The 15,863-nt window shown below is 44.8% G+C and overlaps 1 protein-coding gene across 1 annotated transcript in view; it reads left to right on the forward strand.

The window, feature by feature from the left end:
* Positions 1-10,202: 10,202 nt before the first annotated feature.
* Positions 10,203-15,863, forward strand: part of LOC120041894 (chloride channel protein 2-like) — a gene marked incomplete at its 5' end in the record, with an annotated part of 69,980 nt that continues 64,319 nt past the window's right edge. Inside the window, 4 exons of the mRNA XM_038986755.1 lie at positions 10,203-10,334; positions 11,334-11,462; positions 11,614-11,747; positions 12,090-12,167. Of these exons, the coding sequence (XP_038842683.1) occupies positions 10,203-10,334; positions 11,334-11,462; positions 11,614-11,747; positions 12,090-12,167 (473 nt within the window). The remainder of the gene's footprint in view (positions 10,335-11,333; positions 11,463-11,613; positions 11,748-12,089; positions 12,168-15,863) is intronic.

The following is a 15,863-nucleotide window of genomic DNA, read 5'->3' on the forward strand; positions in this document are numbered from 1 at the left end:
TACAGTCAAGGAGGGAAGGGTTGTGTTTTTATAGGGGTTAGACTACAGTTGAGGAGGGAAGGGTTGTGTTTTATAGGGGTTACACTACAGTCACGGAGGGAAGGGTTGTGTTTTATTGGGGTTAGACTACAGTCGGGGAGGGAAGGGTTGTGTTTTATAGGGGTTAGACTACAGTCAAGGAGGGAAGGGTTGTGTTTTATAGGGGTTAGACTACAGTCAAGGAGGGAAGGGTTGTGTTTTATAGGGGTTAGACTACAGTTGAGGAGGGAAGGGTTGTGTTTTATAGGGGTTACACTACAGTCAAGGAGGGAAGGGTTGTGTTTTATAGGGGTTAGACTACAGTCGAGGAGGGAAGGGTTGTGTTTTATAGGGGTTAGACTACAGTTGAGGAGGGAAGAGTTGTGTTTTATAGGGGTTAGACTACAGTCGAGGAGGGAAGGGTTGTGTTTTATAGGGGTTAGACTACAGTCGAGGAGGGAAGGGTTGTGTTTTATAGGGGTTAGACTACAGTCAAGGAGGGAAGGGTTGTGTTTTATAGGGGTTAGACTACAGTTGAGGAGGGAAGGGTTGTGTTTTATAGGGGTTAGACTACAGTTGAGGAGGGAAGGGTTGTGTTTTATAGGGGTTAGACTACAGTTGAGGAGGGAAGGGTTGTGTTTTATAGGGGTTAGACTACAGTCAAGGAGGGAAGGGTTGTGTTTTATAGGGGTTAGACTACAGTTGAGGAGGGAAGGGTCGTGTTTTATAGGGGTTAGACTACAGTCAAGGAGGGAAAAGTTGTGTTTTATAGGGGTTAGACTACAGTCAAGGAGGGAAGAGTTGTGTTTTATAGGGGTTAGACTACAGTCGAGGAGGGAAGGGTTGTGTTTTATAGGGGTTAGACTACAGTCACGGAGGGAAGGGTTGTGTTTTATAGGGGTTAGACTACAGTCGAGGAGGGAAGGGTTGTGTTTTATAGGGGTTAGACTACAGTCGAGGAGGGAAGGGTTGTGTTTTATAGGGGTTAGACTACAGTCGAGGAGGGAAGGGTTGTGTTTTATAGGGGTTAGACTACAGTCGAGGAGGGAAGGGTTGTGTTTTATAGGGGTTAGACTACAGTCGAGGAGGGAAGGGTTGTGTTTTATAGGGGTTAGACTACAGTCGAGGAGGGAAGGGTTGTGTTTTATAGGGGTTAGACTACAGTCAAGGAGAGAAGGGTTGTGTTTTATAGGGGTTAGACTACAGTCAAGGAGGGAAGGGTTGTGTTTTATAGGGGTTAGACTACAGTCGAGGAGGGAAGGGTTGTGTTTAATAGGGGTTAGACTACAGTCAAGGAGGGAAGGGTTGTGTTTTATAGGGGTTGGACTACAGTCAAGGAGGGAAGGGTTGTGTTTTATAGGGGTTAGACTACAGTCAAGGAGGGAAGGGTTGTGTTTTATAGGGGTTAGACTACAGTCAATTAGGGAAGGGTTGTGTTTTATAGGGGTTAGACTATAGTCGAGGAGGGAAGGGTTGTGTTTTATAGGGGTTAGACTACAGTCAAGGAGGGAAGGGTTGTGTTTTATAGGGGTTAGACTACAGTCAAGGAGGGAAGGGTTGTGTTTTATAGGGGTTAGACTACAGTCAAGGAAGGAAGGGTTGTGTTTTATAGGGGTTAGACTACAGTCGAGGAGGGAAGGGTTGTGTTTTATAGGGGTTAGACTACAGTTGAGGAGGGAAGGGTTGTGTTTTATAGGGGTTAGACTACAGTTGAGGAGGGAAGGGTTGTGTTTTATAGGGGTTAGACTACAGTTGAGGAGGGACGGGTTGTGTTTTATAGGGGTTAGACTACAGTTGAGGAGGGAAGGGTTGTGTTTTATAGGGGTTAGACTTCAGTCACAGAAGGAAGGGTTGTGTTTTATAGGGGTTAGATTACAGTCGAGAAGGGACGGTTGTGTTTTATAGGGGTTAGACTACAGTCAAGGAGGGAAGGGTTGTGTTTTATAGGGGTTAGACTACAGTCGAGGAGGGAAGGGTTGTGTTTTATAGGGGTTAGACTACAGTCGAGGAGGGAAGGGTTGTGTTTTATAGGGGTTAGACTACAGTCAAGGAGGGAAGGGTTGTGTTTTATAGGGGTTAGACTACAGTCACGGAGGGAAGGGTTGTGTTTTATAGGGGTTAGACTACAGTCGAGGAGGGAAGGGTTGTGTTTTATAGGGGTTAGACTACAGTCACGGAGGGAAGGGTTGTGTTTTATAGGGGTTAGACTACAGTTGAGGAGGGAAGGGTTGTGTTTTATAGGGGTTAGACTTCAGTCACAGAGGGAAGGGTTGTGTTTTATAGGGGTTAGATTACAGTCGAGAAGGGACGGGTTGTGTTTTATAGGGGTTAGACTACAGTCGAGGAGGGGAGGGTTGTGTTTTATAGGGGTTAGACTACAGTCAAGGACGGAAGGGTTGTGTTTTATAGGGGTTAGACTACAGTCAAGGAGGGAAAAGTTGTGTTTTATAGGGGTTAGACTACAGTCAAGGAGGGAAGAGTTGTGTTTTATAGGGGTTAGACTACAGTCGATGAGGGAAGGGTTGTGTTTTATAGGGGTTAGACTACAGTCACGGAGGGAAGGGTTGTGTTTTATAGGGGTTAGACTACAGTCGAGGAGGGAAGGGTTGTGTTTTATAGGGGTTAGACTACAGTCGAGGAGGGAAGGGTTGTGTTTTATAGGTGTTAGACTACAGTCGAGGAGGGAAGGGTTGTGTTTTATAGGGGTTAGACTACAGTCGAGGAGGGAAGGGTTGTGTTTTATAGGGGTTAGACTACAGTCAAGGAGAGAAGGGTTGTGTTTTATAGGGGTTAGACTACAGTCAAGGAGGGAAGGGTTGTGTTTTATAGGGGTTAGACTACAGTCGAGGAGGGAAGGGTTGTGTTTAATAGGGGTTAGACTACAGTCAAGGAGGGAAGGGTTGTGTTTTATAGGGGTTGGACTACAGTCAAGGAGGGAAGGGTTGTGTTTTATAGGGGTTAGACTACAGTCAAGGAGGGAAGGGTTGTGTTTTATAGGGGTTAGACTACAGTCGAGGAGGGAAGGGTTGTGTTTTATAGGGGTAGACTACAGTCACGGAGGGAAGGGTTGTGTTTTATAGGGGTTAGACTACAGTTGAGGAGGGAAGGGTTGTGTTTTATAGGGGTTAGACTACAGTCACGGAGGGAAGGGTTGTGTTTTATAGGGGTTAGACTACAGTTGAGGAGGGAAGGGTTGTGTTTTATAGGGGTTAGACTACAGTCACGGAGGGAAGGGTTGTGTTTTATAGGGGTTAGACTACAGTCAAGGAGGGAAGGGTTGTGTTTTATAGGGGTTAGACTACAGTCACGGAGGGAAGGGTTGTGTTTTATAGGGGTTAGACTACAGTCACGGAGGAAAGGGTTGTGTTTTATAGGGGTTAGACTACAGTCACGGAGGGAAGGGTTGTGTTTTATAGGGGTTAGACTACAGTCACGGAGGGAAGGGTTGTGTTTTATAGGGGTTAGACTACAGTCACGGAGGGAAGGGTTGTCTTTTATAGGGGTTAGACTACAGTCAAGGAGGGAAGGGTTGTGTTTTATAGGGGTTAGACTACAGTCAAGGAGGGAAGGGTTGTGTTTTATAGGGGTTAGACTACAGTCAAGGAGGGAAGGGTTGTGTTTTATAGGGGTTAGACTACAGTCGAGGAGGGAAGGGTTGTGTTTTATAGGGGTTAGACTACAGTCGAGGAGGGAAGGGTTGTGTTTTATAGGGGTTAGACTACAGTCAAGGAGGGAAGGGTTGTATTTTATAGGGGTTAGACTACAGTCACGGAGGGAAAGGTTGTGTTTTATAGGGGTTAGACTACAGTCGAGGAGGGAAGGGTTGTGTTTTATAGGGGTTAGACTACAGTCGAGGAGGGAAGGGTTGTGTTTTATAGGGGTTAGACTACATTCACAGAGGGAAGGGTTGTGTTTTATAGGGGTTAGACTACAGTCAAGGAGGGAAGGGTTGTGTTTTATTGGGGTTAGACTACAGTCGAGGAGGGAAGGGTTGTGTTTTATAGGGGTTAGACTACAGTCGAGGAGGGAAGGGTTGTGTTTTATAGGGGTTAGACTACAGTCAAGGAGGGAAGGGTTGTATTTTATAGGGGTTAGACTACAGTCACGGAGGGAAAGGTTGTGTTTTATAGGGGTTAGACTACAGTCGAGGAGGGAAGGGTTGTGTTTTATAGGGGTTAGACTACAGTCGAGGAGGGAAGGGTTGTGTTTTATAGGGGTTAGACTACATTCACAGAGGGAAGGGTTGTGTTTTATAGGGGTTAGACTACAGTCAAGGAGGGACGGGTTGTGTTTTATTGGGGTTAGACTACAGTCACGGAGGGAAGGGTTGTGTTTTATAGGGGTTACACTACAGTCAAGGAGGGAAGGGTTGTGTTTTATAGGGGTTAGACTACAGTTGAGGAGGGAAGGGTTGTGTTTTATAGGGGTTAGACTACAGTCAAGGAGGGAAGGGTTGTGTTTTATAGGGGTTAGACTACAGTCACGGAGGGAAGGGTTGTGTTTTATAGGGGTTAGACTACAGTCAAGGAGGGAAGAGTTGTGTTTTATAGGGGTTAGACTACAGTTGAGGAGGGAAGGGTTGTGTTTTATAGGGGTTACACTACAGTCAAGGAGGGAAGGGTTGTGTTTTATAGGGGTTAGACTACAGTCGAGGAGGGAAGGGTTGTGTTTTATAGGGGTTAGACTACAGTTGAGGAGGGAAGAGTTGTGTTTTATAGGGGTTAGACTACAGTCGAGGAGGGAAGGGTTGTGTTTTATAGGGGTTAGACTACAGTCGAGGAGGGAAGGGTTGTGTTTTATAGGGGTTAGACTACAGTCAAGGAGGGAAGGGTTGTGTTTTATAGGGGTTAGACTACAGTCAATTAGGGAAGGGTTGTGTTTTATAGGGGTTAGACTACAGTCAAGGAGGGAAGGGTTGTGTTTTATAGGGGTTAGACTACAGTCGAGGAGGGAAGGGTTGTGTTTTATAGGGGTTAGACTACAGTTGAGGAGGGAAGGGTTGTGTTTTATAGGGGTTAGACTACATTCACAGAGGGAAGGGTTGTGTTTTATAGGGGTTAGACTACAGTCAAGGAGGGACGGGTTGTGTTTTATTGGGGTTAGACTACAGTCACGGAGGGAAGGGTTGTGTTTTATAGGGGTTACACTACAGTCAAGGAGGGAAGGGTTGTGTTTTATAGGGGTTAGACTACAGTTGAGGAGGGAAGGGTTGTGTTTTATAGGGGTTACACTACAGTCACGGAGGGAAGGGTTGTGTTTTATTGGGGTTAGACTACAGTCGGGGAGGGAAGGGTTGTGTTTTATAGGGGTTAGACTACAGTCAAGGAGGGAAGGGTTGTGTTTTATAGGGGTTAGACTACAGTCACGGAGGGAAGGGTTGTGTTTTATAGGGGTTAGACTACAGTCAAGGAGGGAAGGGTTGTGTTTTATAGGGGTTAGACTACAGTTGAGGAGGGAAGGGTTGTGTTTTATAGGGGTTACACTACAGTCAAGGAGGGAAGGGTTGTGTTTTATAGGGGTTAGACTACAGTCGAGGAGGGAAGGGTTGTGTTTTATAGGGGTTAGACTACAGTTGAGGAGGGAAGAGTTGTGTTTTATAGGGGTTAGACTACAGTCGAGGAGGGAAGGGTTGTGTTTTATAGGGGTTAGACTACAGTCGAGGAGGGAAGGGTTGTGTTTTATAGGGGTTAGACTACAGTCAAGGAGGGAAGGGTTGTGTTTTATAGGGGTTAGACTACAGTTGAGGAGGGAAGGGTTGTGTTTTATAGGGGTTAGACTACAGTTGAGGAGGGAAGGGTTGTGTTTTATAGGGGTTAGACTACAGTCGAGGAGGGAAGGGTTGTGTTTTATAGGGGTTAGACTACAGTCGAGGAGGGAAGGGTTGTGTTTTATAGGGGTTAGACTACAGTCAAGGAGGGACGGGTTGTGTTTTATTGGGGTTAGACTACAGTCACGGAGGGAAGGGTTGTGTTTTATAGGGGTTACACTACAGTCAAGGAGGGAAGGGTTGTGTTTTATAGGGGTTAGACTACAGTTGAGGAGGGAAGGGTTGTGTTTTATAGGGGTTACACTACAGTCACGGAGGGAAGGGTTGTGTTTTATTGGGGTTAGACTACAGTCGGGGAGGGAAGGGTTGTGTTTTATAGGGGTTAGACTACAGTCAAGGAGGGAAGGGTTGTGTTTTATAGGGGTTAGACTACAGTTGAGGAGGGAAGAGTTGTGTTTTATAGGGGTTAGACTACAGTCGAGGAGGGAAGGGTTGTGTTTTATAGGGGTTAGACTACAGTCGAGGAGGGAAGGGTTGTGTTTTATAGGGGTTAGACTACAGTCAAGGAGGGAAGGGTGGTGTTTTATAGGGGTTAGACTACAGTTGAGGAGGGAAGGGTTGTGTTTTATAGGGGTTAGACTACAGTCAAGGAGGGAAGGGTTGTGTTTTATAGGGGTTAGACTACAGTCGAGGAGGGAAGGGTTGTGTTTTATAGGGGTTAGACTACAGTTGAGGAGGGAAGGGTTGTGTTTTATAGGGGTTAGACTACAGTCAAGGAGGGAAGGGTTGTGTTTTATAGGGGTTAGACTACAGTCGAGGAGGGAAGGGTTGTGTTTTATAGGGGTTAGACTACAGTCGAGGAGGGAAGGGTTGTGTTTTATAGGGGTTAGACTACAGTCGAGGAGGGAAGGGTTGTGTTTTATAGGGGTTACACTACAGTCGAGGAGGGAAGGGTTGTGTTTTATAGGGGTTAGACTACAGTCGAGGAGGGAAGGGTTGTGTTTTATAGGGGTTAGACTACAGTTGAGGAGGGAAGTGTTGTGTTTTATAGGGGTTAGACTACAGTCAAGGAGGGAAGGGTTGTGTTTTATAGGGGTTAGACACAGTCACGGAGGGAAGGGTTGTGTATTATAGGGGTTAGACTACAGTCACGGAGGGAAGGGTTGTGTTTTATAGGGGTTAGACTACAGTCAAGGAGGGAAGGGTTGTGTTTTATAGGGGTTAGACTAGAGTCAGTGTTTAGGAGTATGGACATGGCTGGGTCGTATCTGCTGAATCTCTCCCTTTTTCTTCCTTCTCCTGTCCCCTTCGCCATCTCCCTCATGCACTTTTTTTTGTCTCCTTCTCCCTCCCTCTCTTCCTCTCTCTCCTAGTTGATATGTAAAAGTTAAAGAGCTGAGTGGTGTGGTTTCCTGTCCCGTTCTATCCTATTGCCATTTGCTCGTGGTCGTACACATAGCCAAGCAGGCCTAGCTAATTGTCTCTCTTTCTTATGTATGAGCATCTAATGTATGCACTCTCCCTCTGATACGCCTTATTGGCATGAGTGTGCAGAATGGAACATTTATGATGTAGGTTATTTTTGCTTTAGTAAACTGTTACCTTGCATAACAAATGGGGTGGGTAATTTGAATAATTACGTTTCATGTAAGATGTTCTGTATTCTGTCGGTATGGTGTATTCACAATTGGTGTCTTATTTTCCTTTATGCCCTTACTCATTTACTCACTGTGTTCACTATTTCCTTTCTCTCACTTGTTCATCTTCACTCATTCATTCTCTCAGCCATTTAGAGCTTGGCACTGGAAGCGGACGCATTCTGTATCCAAGGCAACCTAAATTAGTCTCAGCAGGTATGTGGGTATTATTGCTAGAGGCAGAGAGAGGGAGAGAGAAAGCGTAAAAAAAGAAGGCTAAAGGATAGTCCAAGAGAGACAGTAGAGGAGAAGGAGATGGAGGAGCAAAGAAACTAGAGGAAGAAAAGGAAAATAAAAGTGGAAAGAGAGAGAAAGCAAAGAAGGTTCCAGTAAGGAGAGGAAGACAAATACAAAGAGAAGAGATAGAAGGTAGAAAAGGAAAAAGAAAGATAAGAGTAATGAAAGAAGTTAAAGCCGTGGGTTGAAGAGTGATGAGAAAGAGAGATGGTAAGGAAGGAAGGGTGGAAGACAGGACGGGGTGAATGAAAAATTGAAGAGAAGAGAGGATAGGGATGGAGTGGAATGGCATGCAGGTTATTGCCTGCCGTAAAGAATGACGCTGGTAAACTGTTTAATGTGTGTACTGTGTACCCAAGGAAAACCAGTGAGCCATAGCAGCACAGACGGAGATAACCACATTACTGCTCAGAAACCAGACAACATTACACCTGGTGCTGGTTGAAACACACACACTTTTATATGTACATGTATATGTTTGCATGTACATGCTCTCACACACGCAAACAGACAGAGGCAGGTAGCCTAGCGGTTAAGAGCGTTGGGACAGTAACCCGAAAGGTCGCTGGTTCGAATCCCGAGCCGACTAGAGGAAACATCTGCCGATGTTCCCTTGAGCAAGGCACGTAACCCTAATTGCTTCTGTAAATTGCTCTGGATGCTGACTAGAGAACAGAAGGGGCTCTTAGAACACAGCTGGGCTGTGGGCGAGATGATGCAACACACACACACACAGTGTTTTTCACTGCTTATATAAGCAGTGTGTGTGTGTGTTAGACAGACAGTGAAGGTGTTGATTGGAGAGTGTGTGTGTAGCCTAGCGTACTAAAAACATGCATGTTGCTCTGTTGCCATTCCTGCCTCAGGACAAACTATTCCCCTATATGATAGTACACACAGGCTGTAATAATGCTCTGTTGCCATTCCTGCCTCAGGACAATCTATTCCCCTATATGATAGTACACACAGGCTGTACTAATGCTCTGTTGCCATTCCTGCCTCAGGACAATCTATTCCCCTATATGATAGTACACACAGGCTGTAATAATGCTCTGTTGCCATTCCTGCCTCAGGACAATCTATTCCCCTATATGATAGTACACACAGGCTGTACTAATGCTCTGTTGCCATTCCTGCCTCAGGACAATCTATTCCCCTATATGATAGTACACACAGACTGTACTAATGCTCTGTTGCCATTCCTGCCTCAGGACAATCTATTCCCCTATATGATAGTACACACAGGCTGTACTAATGCTCTGTTGCCATTCCTGCCTCAGGACAATCTATTCCCCTATATGATAGTACACACAGACTGTACTAATGCTCTGTTGCCATTCCTGCCTCAGGACAATCTATTCCCCTATATGATAGTACACACAGGCTGTACTAATGCTCTGTCGCCATTCCTGCCTCAGGATAATCTATTCCCCTATATGATAGTACACACAGGCTGTACTAATGCTCTGTCGCCATTCCTGCCTCAGGATAATCTATTCCCCTATATGATAGTACACACAGGCTGTACTAATGCTCTGTCGCCATTCCTGCCTCAGGATAATCTATTCCCCTATATGATAGTACACACAGGCTGTACTAATGCTCTGTCGCCATTCCTGCCTCAGGATAATCTATTCCCCTATATGATAGTACACACAGGCTGTACTAATGCTCTGTCGCCATTCCTGCCTCAGGATAATCTATTCCCCTATATGATAGTACACACAGGCTGTACTATACATAATGGAGGAGAGTGGCGAGACAGAGATGGGGAGAGCAATAATACTTTAGATGAGAAGAAAGAAAGGCAGGAAGAGAGAGGACGAGGGGGATACTAAAAGAAGATTTTATGTTATACCCTTTTTTTATTCTCCCTTTCCTCTGACATAATCTTGTAGTGTGGTAAAGTAGCATTAGTGTGGTTTAGTACATTGGTGAGATGAGAGGAGACAGAATTAGATGAGAGGGGAGCAGAGCTGTACTAGTGTTAGGACAGTGTGGAGTGTCGGATGTGACACAGTCATTAAAGCTGAGGACTAGAGGTGCCCCTGCTGCTAGACCTCTTCACTCTGAGAGAAGAAATGAGGGCAAGAGAGAGGGAGAGAGTTGAGGAAAATAGGGAAGGAACTGGTAGAGGAGGCAGTACAGTATGTGTGTGGGGGGGGGGGGGGGTAGAAAGAGGAGAGGATTGGAGTAAGCTGTGTGAATAAAAAACAGCCCCATTTAAATTATACTAGAGGTGTCTGTGCAAAAGTTGACATCAACAAATGGGCAGTTGTGGGTGCAGGGGTTTACATTGTATGTGTAGTCCTGACTCCAAGGTGGGTAATGTAGTTTTAACAATGCTAAACTTCTCTCCTCAGTCTGTAAGATGTGTTGGTTTGTTTGTTTTGTAGTTCTGACTGACTTGACTGACTAGTACTTTAGTAGGAACAGTGTTGTTGTTGTCTAACAGTGTGCACCTGTATCTCTCTTCCCTCCAGTCTGTACGTTGCGCTGTCAGAAGTTCCTCATCTCTCGTGTTGGTGAAGACTGGATCTTCCTCATCCTCCTCGGTCTACTCATGGCTCTGGTCAGCTGGGTAGTCGACTTCGCAATCGCCATCTGTCTACAAGGTAAGGAGGAGGGAGTTGGTGAGGTAAACTTGGTCTAATGACGACTCTGGTCAGCTGTACACTCCGTTCCTTTGGCTGAATCCTTTCATCTGACATCTCTCCTGCATGCAGCTAAATAAGACATTATGCCACACACCAGATAATCTCAGACACTGTGGTTTACTCACGTACATCCCTCCAACCAGGGTGTGTGTGTTCATGGTGAGCTGCAGTGCAGATTACTGTCTCCCTGAGCTGCATGCAGGTGTGTGTTTGTGTGTATGATTAGCTTAAATCTGGTTTAAAGTCATCTTTGCGGCATGAAACTGTGTGTGCGCATGTGTGTGTACGATTAGCTTAAATGTGGTTTAGTTAAATTTTTGCAGCGTGAAACTGTGTTTGTGTGCTGGTAGCATGTATGCTGTGTGTTCAGAAGGTGTGTGGGTGTCAATGTGCTTTATCTTCAGTCAAACACACATTTACACACATTGCTGTGGTGTGTGTGTGTGTGTGTGTGTGTGTGTGTGTGTGTGTGTGTCAGATGGTAGACTGCATGTGGAGAAAGTAGAGAGGGGAGAAGAGTGAGTCATCTAGAAGCAAGCAGCTCATCCCCTCTTTCTCCACACAGGCACATACACATTTTGATCTCTCCCTGTAATGAAGTCACTTTTAGGAGAGGAGTCCTGCGGGTTCTACTGTTGTCAGATATTTTGTCGCTGTACTCATGAGTAGGGTTGGGGAATTGCCAGGAACCTCACGATACAATATTATCACGATACTTAGGTGCCGATAGGTATTGCGATTCTCATGATTTATATATGTTTTCATGATGTATATATGTTTTCACGATTTATATATTGGATGTACTTTTACTTTATGATTGACACCAAGTTGATATTGGTCTGTGTGTGTGTGTGTGTGTGTGTGTGTGTGTGTGTGTGTGTGTGTGTGTGTGTGTGTGTGTGTGTGTGTGTGTGTGTGTGTGTGTGTGTGTGTGTGTGTGTGTGTGTGTGTCCACAGCACAGAAGTGGATGTACGGAGGCTTGGAGAGTAATGTGTTTCTCCAATACCTGGCCTGGGTCACCTACCCTGTGGTGCTCATCACCTTCTCAGCTGGCTTCACACAGATACTGGCCCCACAGGCCGTAGGTAAGACACACACACACACACACACACACACACACACACACACACACACACACACACACACACACACACACACACACACACACACACACACACACACACACACACACATACTGACTGCACCATAGCACCATAACCCCCTCTCCCCCTCTAGGTTCAGGTATCCCAGAGATGAAGACCATTCTGAGGGGTGTAGTGCTGAAAGAATACCTCACCTTTAAAACCTTTGTGGCCAAAGTGATCGGCCTCACCTGTGCCCTGGGCAGTGGCATGCCTCTGGGAAAGGAGGTAACAGACACACTCAGTACAAATTATTCTCACCACACACACACCTCTGACGCGTACACACACATACGCTTTTCTCACAGTCAGGCTTGTATGAGTGTGTCACATGTTGCTGCCAGTACAGTACAGTCTGTTCCACTAGCTATGCAGACACACACTCCATTTGACATCCAGCAGATGCAATCTGGCTTGAATGCTCCTAAAATCAATCAATATATCTGTGATTCATAGGACAAGGGGTTGTCACAGTGAAACACAGAGACTGGCGCTGACGTGGGGTTGTGGTTACACGTGGACCAAGTATTTTAGGAAATCATTCACAAGACATTCTCTCTCCCTCTCTAGGGTCCGTTTGTTCACATTGCCAGTCTGTGTGCTGCACTCCTCAGCAAGTTCATGTCTCTGTTTGGTGGAATCTACGAGGTAAACCACACCTGGACAAGTACACACACACAAAGTTACCACATTGTTATCAATATGATCTTTCAGAAGGAAACACCACGCAGAAATATGTTGAACCATTTATTATGAAATGAATAATGCAAGTCTTGTCGATATAGACTCTGCTCCTTCAGGGTAGCTCAATGCCCAAGCAAAGCGTCAATATACACTGAAAAAATATATAAACGCAACATGTAAAGTGTTGGTCCCATGTTTCAAGAGCTGAAATAAAATATCCCAGAAATGTTCCATATGCACAAAAAGCGTATTTCTGTCAAATTTTGTGCACAAATTTGTTTGCATCGCTATTAGTACGAATAAATGAAAATATATGCACGTAGGTTGCTCCAGGAAAGAGTTCTGCTAAATGTCTAAAATTGAGAAAAAATATAAATGTATGCACTCACTACTTACTGTATGCAGCTCTGGATAAGAGTTCTGCTAAATGACTCAAATGTAAATGTGTTAGTGAGCATTTCTCCTTTGCCAAGATAATCAATCCACCTGACAGATGCTAATTAAACACCATAATCATTACACAGGTGGACCTTGTGCTGGGGACAATAAAAGGTGGTGATGGGGTGTGTTAACCGAGAGCACAGGCTCTGCCTGAAGCTAGCATAGGAACAAACAAAGTATATAGTAGTCACGAGACGAATCTGCTACATTTATCATCACATTTAAACCACAGTACCACCACAGTACATCTTATCACTGTAAGCAAATGCATACTAGCAGTAGCAGCAAGCAGCAGCAAGATATATGAGCAGAACCGGTCAGCTAAATAGACCTCCAAATAAGGCAGGCGTGATTGTTACTAGCATCTAATTGGTGCAATCTCAGCTGATGCGTCAACTGAGGCGGGCACTTGGGTTCCCTTTCTGAACTGGCTTCACTTTATTAATCCTTTGCTTTCTTCTTTCAACACTATACTTGCCTCTGATATTTCACTTCCATAGCCTAACTTTTTCACAGTACTCTGCCTTATGCACATCACATTTAAACCATAGTACCACCACAGTACATCTTATCACTATATCTATCATCTACTGTAGCCACTGATCATGCAGACAAACCAACTCCACTATGGTTGAGATGCCATAGTAATTCACTGAACAGGCTCATCTCTCCCTTTAGACAGAACTGTACTGTAGTTTAGCTATGTATTGAAAAGTTTCCTTGTTTCTCTGAACTCCTAAATCAGGCCGATCGACATCTTTCCCTCCCTCTCCCTCTACTCTCTCTGATGGGGGTAAAATAAGCTGTGATAGCTCTGTCAGTGCTTAGGTGGAGCTGTGAGAAACACACACTTCTGATTCTCCACTCTGTTTGTTCCTCTTCCTAATCGATTGCTCCTGTCTGCGTCGGCTTAAAACCAGGCATGTTAGTGGGCTAGCTCAGAGGAAAGACTTGACTTGGCAAAGAAGAGAAAAACATGTCACACATGGCCAGTTTAGAGAATGTTTTCTGTCTTGACTGTTTCCGAAGGAGCACCTGTCCAGAATGCGTAGGTATTTCTTTGCTTACACACACACACACAGTATGTATATTTACAAAAGTAACATACACATAATAAATATTTCAACTAGCATTTTATTTGCTAAATAATTAAATACATCTCATGTGTAATCTCCCTAGCTATACTACAGGGAGCGATAAATAAATGTAGCGATACATAAATTAAGAAAAGTTTTGAAAGCAAGGGAGAGAGTGATGGAGGTAAAGACGGACAACCAGGCAAAAAGGAGTAGAGAGATTGAAAGTTGAAAGACTATGTTTGTTCCGCTTGGGCCTTAGGGGACAGAGGGAATGAGAGAGAGGGAATCTTTGATTCATCTCTCTGTACTCTGAAGATGAGAGTCCCCTGTTCCCTCTGTCAGTGTGTGTGTGTGTGTGTGTGTGTGCGTGTGTGAAGGGACGGGGGCTGGGGGGGCAGGGGCAATGAAGAATCTTTGAAGCAAACCCCCAAACCCTCAAGTATGGAGAACTCCTTTGCTACATACCCGTGTCTGTCTGTCTGTCTCCCCTTAATCTTCTTCTCCTTCTCTCCCTCGGCTCCCTCTAGCCTCTTTCTCCTTCCCTCATCCTCTCTCTCTTTCTCCCTCCTCTCTGTGTTGTATCTGTACTGTATACGAATATGGTGCATTTTATGGCATACTAATGACAAGTGTGTGTGTGTGTGGTGGTGTTTAGTACACATTCACACTCACCTCTCTGTTTCACTATAACATGCTGCTTAAAGGAGCCAAGCCTCATAGGAAACAAGGTAAAGCATGGCTGGAGATGAAGGGCAGAACATCCACCATAACTTCCTCCTCTCCAGAACTCCATATCCCATCTCTCTACCACCTATTTAAATTACATATCTGTAATCCATCTATAGTCCCATGCCATACTGTGTTTGCAGAAGTTTTATTACATTCGACCGTACCATGTGGTTGTTTGGGCAGTGGCACAGATCCAATCTCTCTGTGCCATTTACCAAAGTAAAGCAATTCAATATTTTGAAAACTGTTTTATCAAAGACGTTTTATATTTGCAGGAATGCTCTTCGCTATTTTGAGTGTTGAGAAACAGAAACTATGAGAGTTGAGAAACTATGAGAGCATGCTGCTTGGTTTTGGCACCAAAGCTTTAGTTTTTTGTGATTCCACACAAATTACTCTTCCATCCATGCATTTGTTCATTAAAATATTCCCTACAAAGTGATCATGTTTAGGAATAAACACTTTAGCACTCAAGCTAAAGTGGAGAAGGGTTCTTCATATTTCCTGATCGGAGTAAGTGTGACAGGCAAACGGAGGCAAACGTTTTAACTCAGCATTTCCCAAACTCGGTCCTGGGAACCCCAAGGGATGCATGTTTTGGTGTTTGCCCTAGCACTACACAGCTGAACCAAAACACTACGCAGCTGAACCAAAACACTACGCAGCTGAACCAAAACACTACGCAGCTGAACCAGAACGCTACGCAGCTGAACCAAAACACTACGCAGCTGAACCAAAACACTACGCAGCTGAACCAAAACACTACGCAGCTGAACCAAAACACTACGCAGCTGAACCAAAACGCTACGCAGCTGAACCAAAACACTACGCAGCTGAACCAAAACACTACGCAGCTGAACCAAAACACTACGCAGCTGAACCAAAACGCTACGCAGCTGAACCAAAACGCTACGCAGCTGAACCAAAACACTACGCAGCTGAACCAAAACACTACGCAGCTGAACCAAAACATGCACCCCTTGGGGTCCCCAGGACTGAGTTTGGGGAAACGCTGAATTAATGAAATGTGCCCATTTGAATCTTCAAGAATTGTACTTATTAGTGCCTCATGAGCTTAGTTCAGTCCTTGTATCCATAGCTCTGTCCATGAATTTGAGAGTGGATACATTTCTTCAGCCCTATCCCTCAGCTTTTTACTGAAACGGGTGGGAGGAGGCTTTGTTATTGTTTCATGGTGAAATGCGTTATGGGTAAAAATAATTTTAACTCTGCATTTCATCCACAACAGCTCTGACAAGGGAAGGTTGGGCTATACTTGCTGCTGTGCATGCTAATTGCTAACAGTCATTAGTGAGACCTGCCCTGGGGGAAGTCAGTGGGCTGACTTATTGATTTAAATCTAGTTTATATTGCTCTTCGTCCTGTTTATTATTTTGTAAATAATGTAGTA

This window comes from Salvelinus namaycush, unplaced genomic scaffold, assembly GCF_016432855.1.
Source record: "Salvelinus namaycush isolate Seneca unplaced genomic scaffold, SaNama_1.0 Scaffold571, whole genome shotgun sequence".
NCBI lineage: Eukaryota > Metazoa > Chordata > Actinopteri > Salmoniformes > Salmonidae > Salvelinus > Salvelinus namaycush.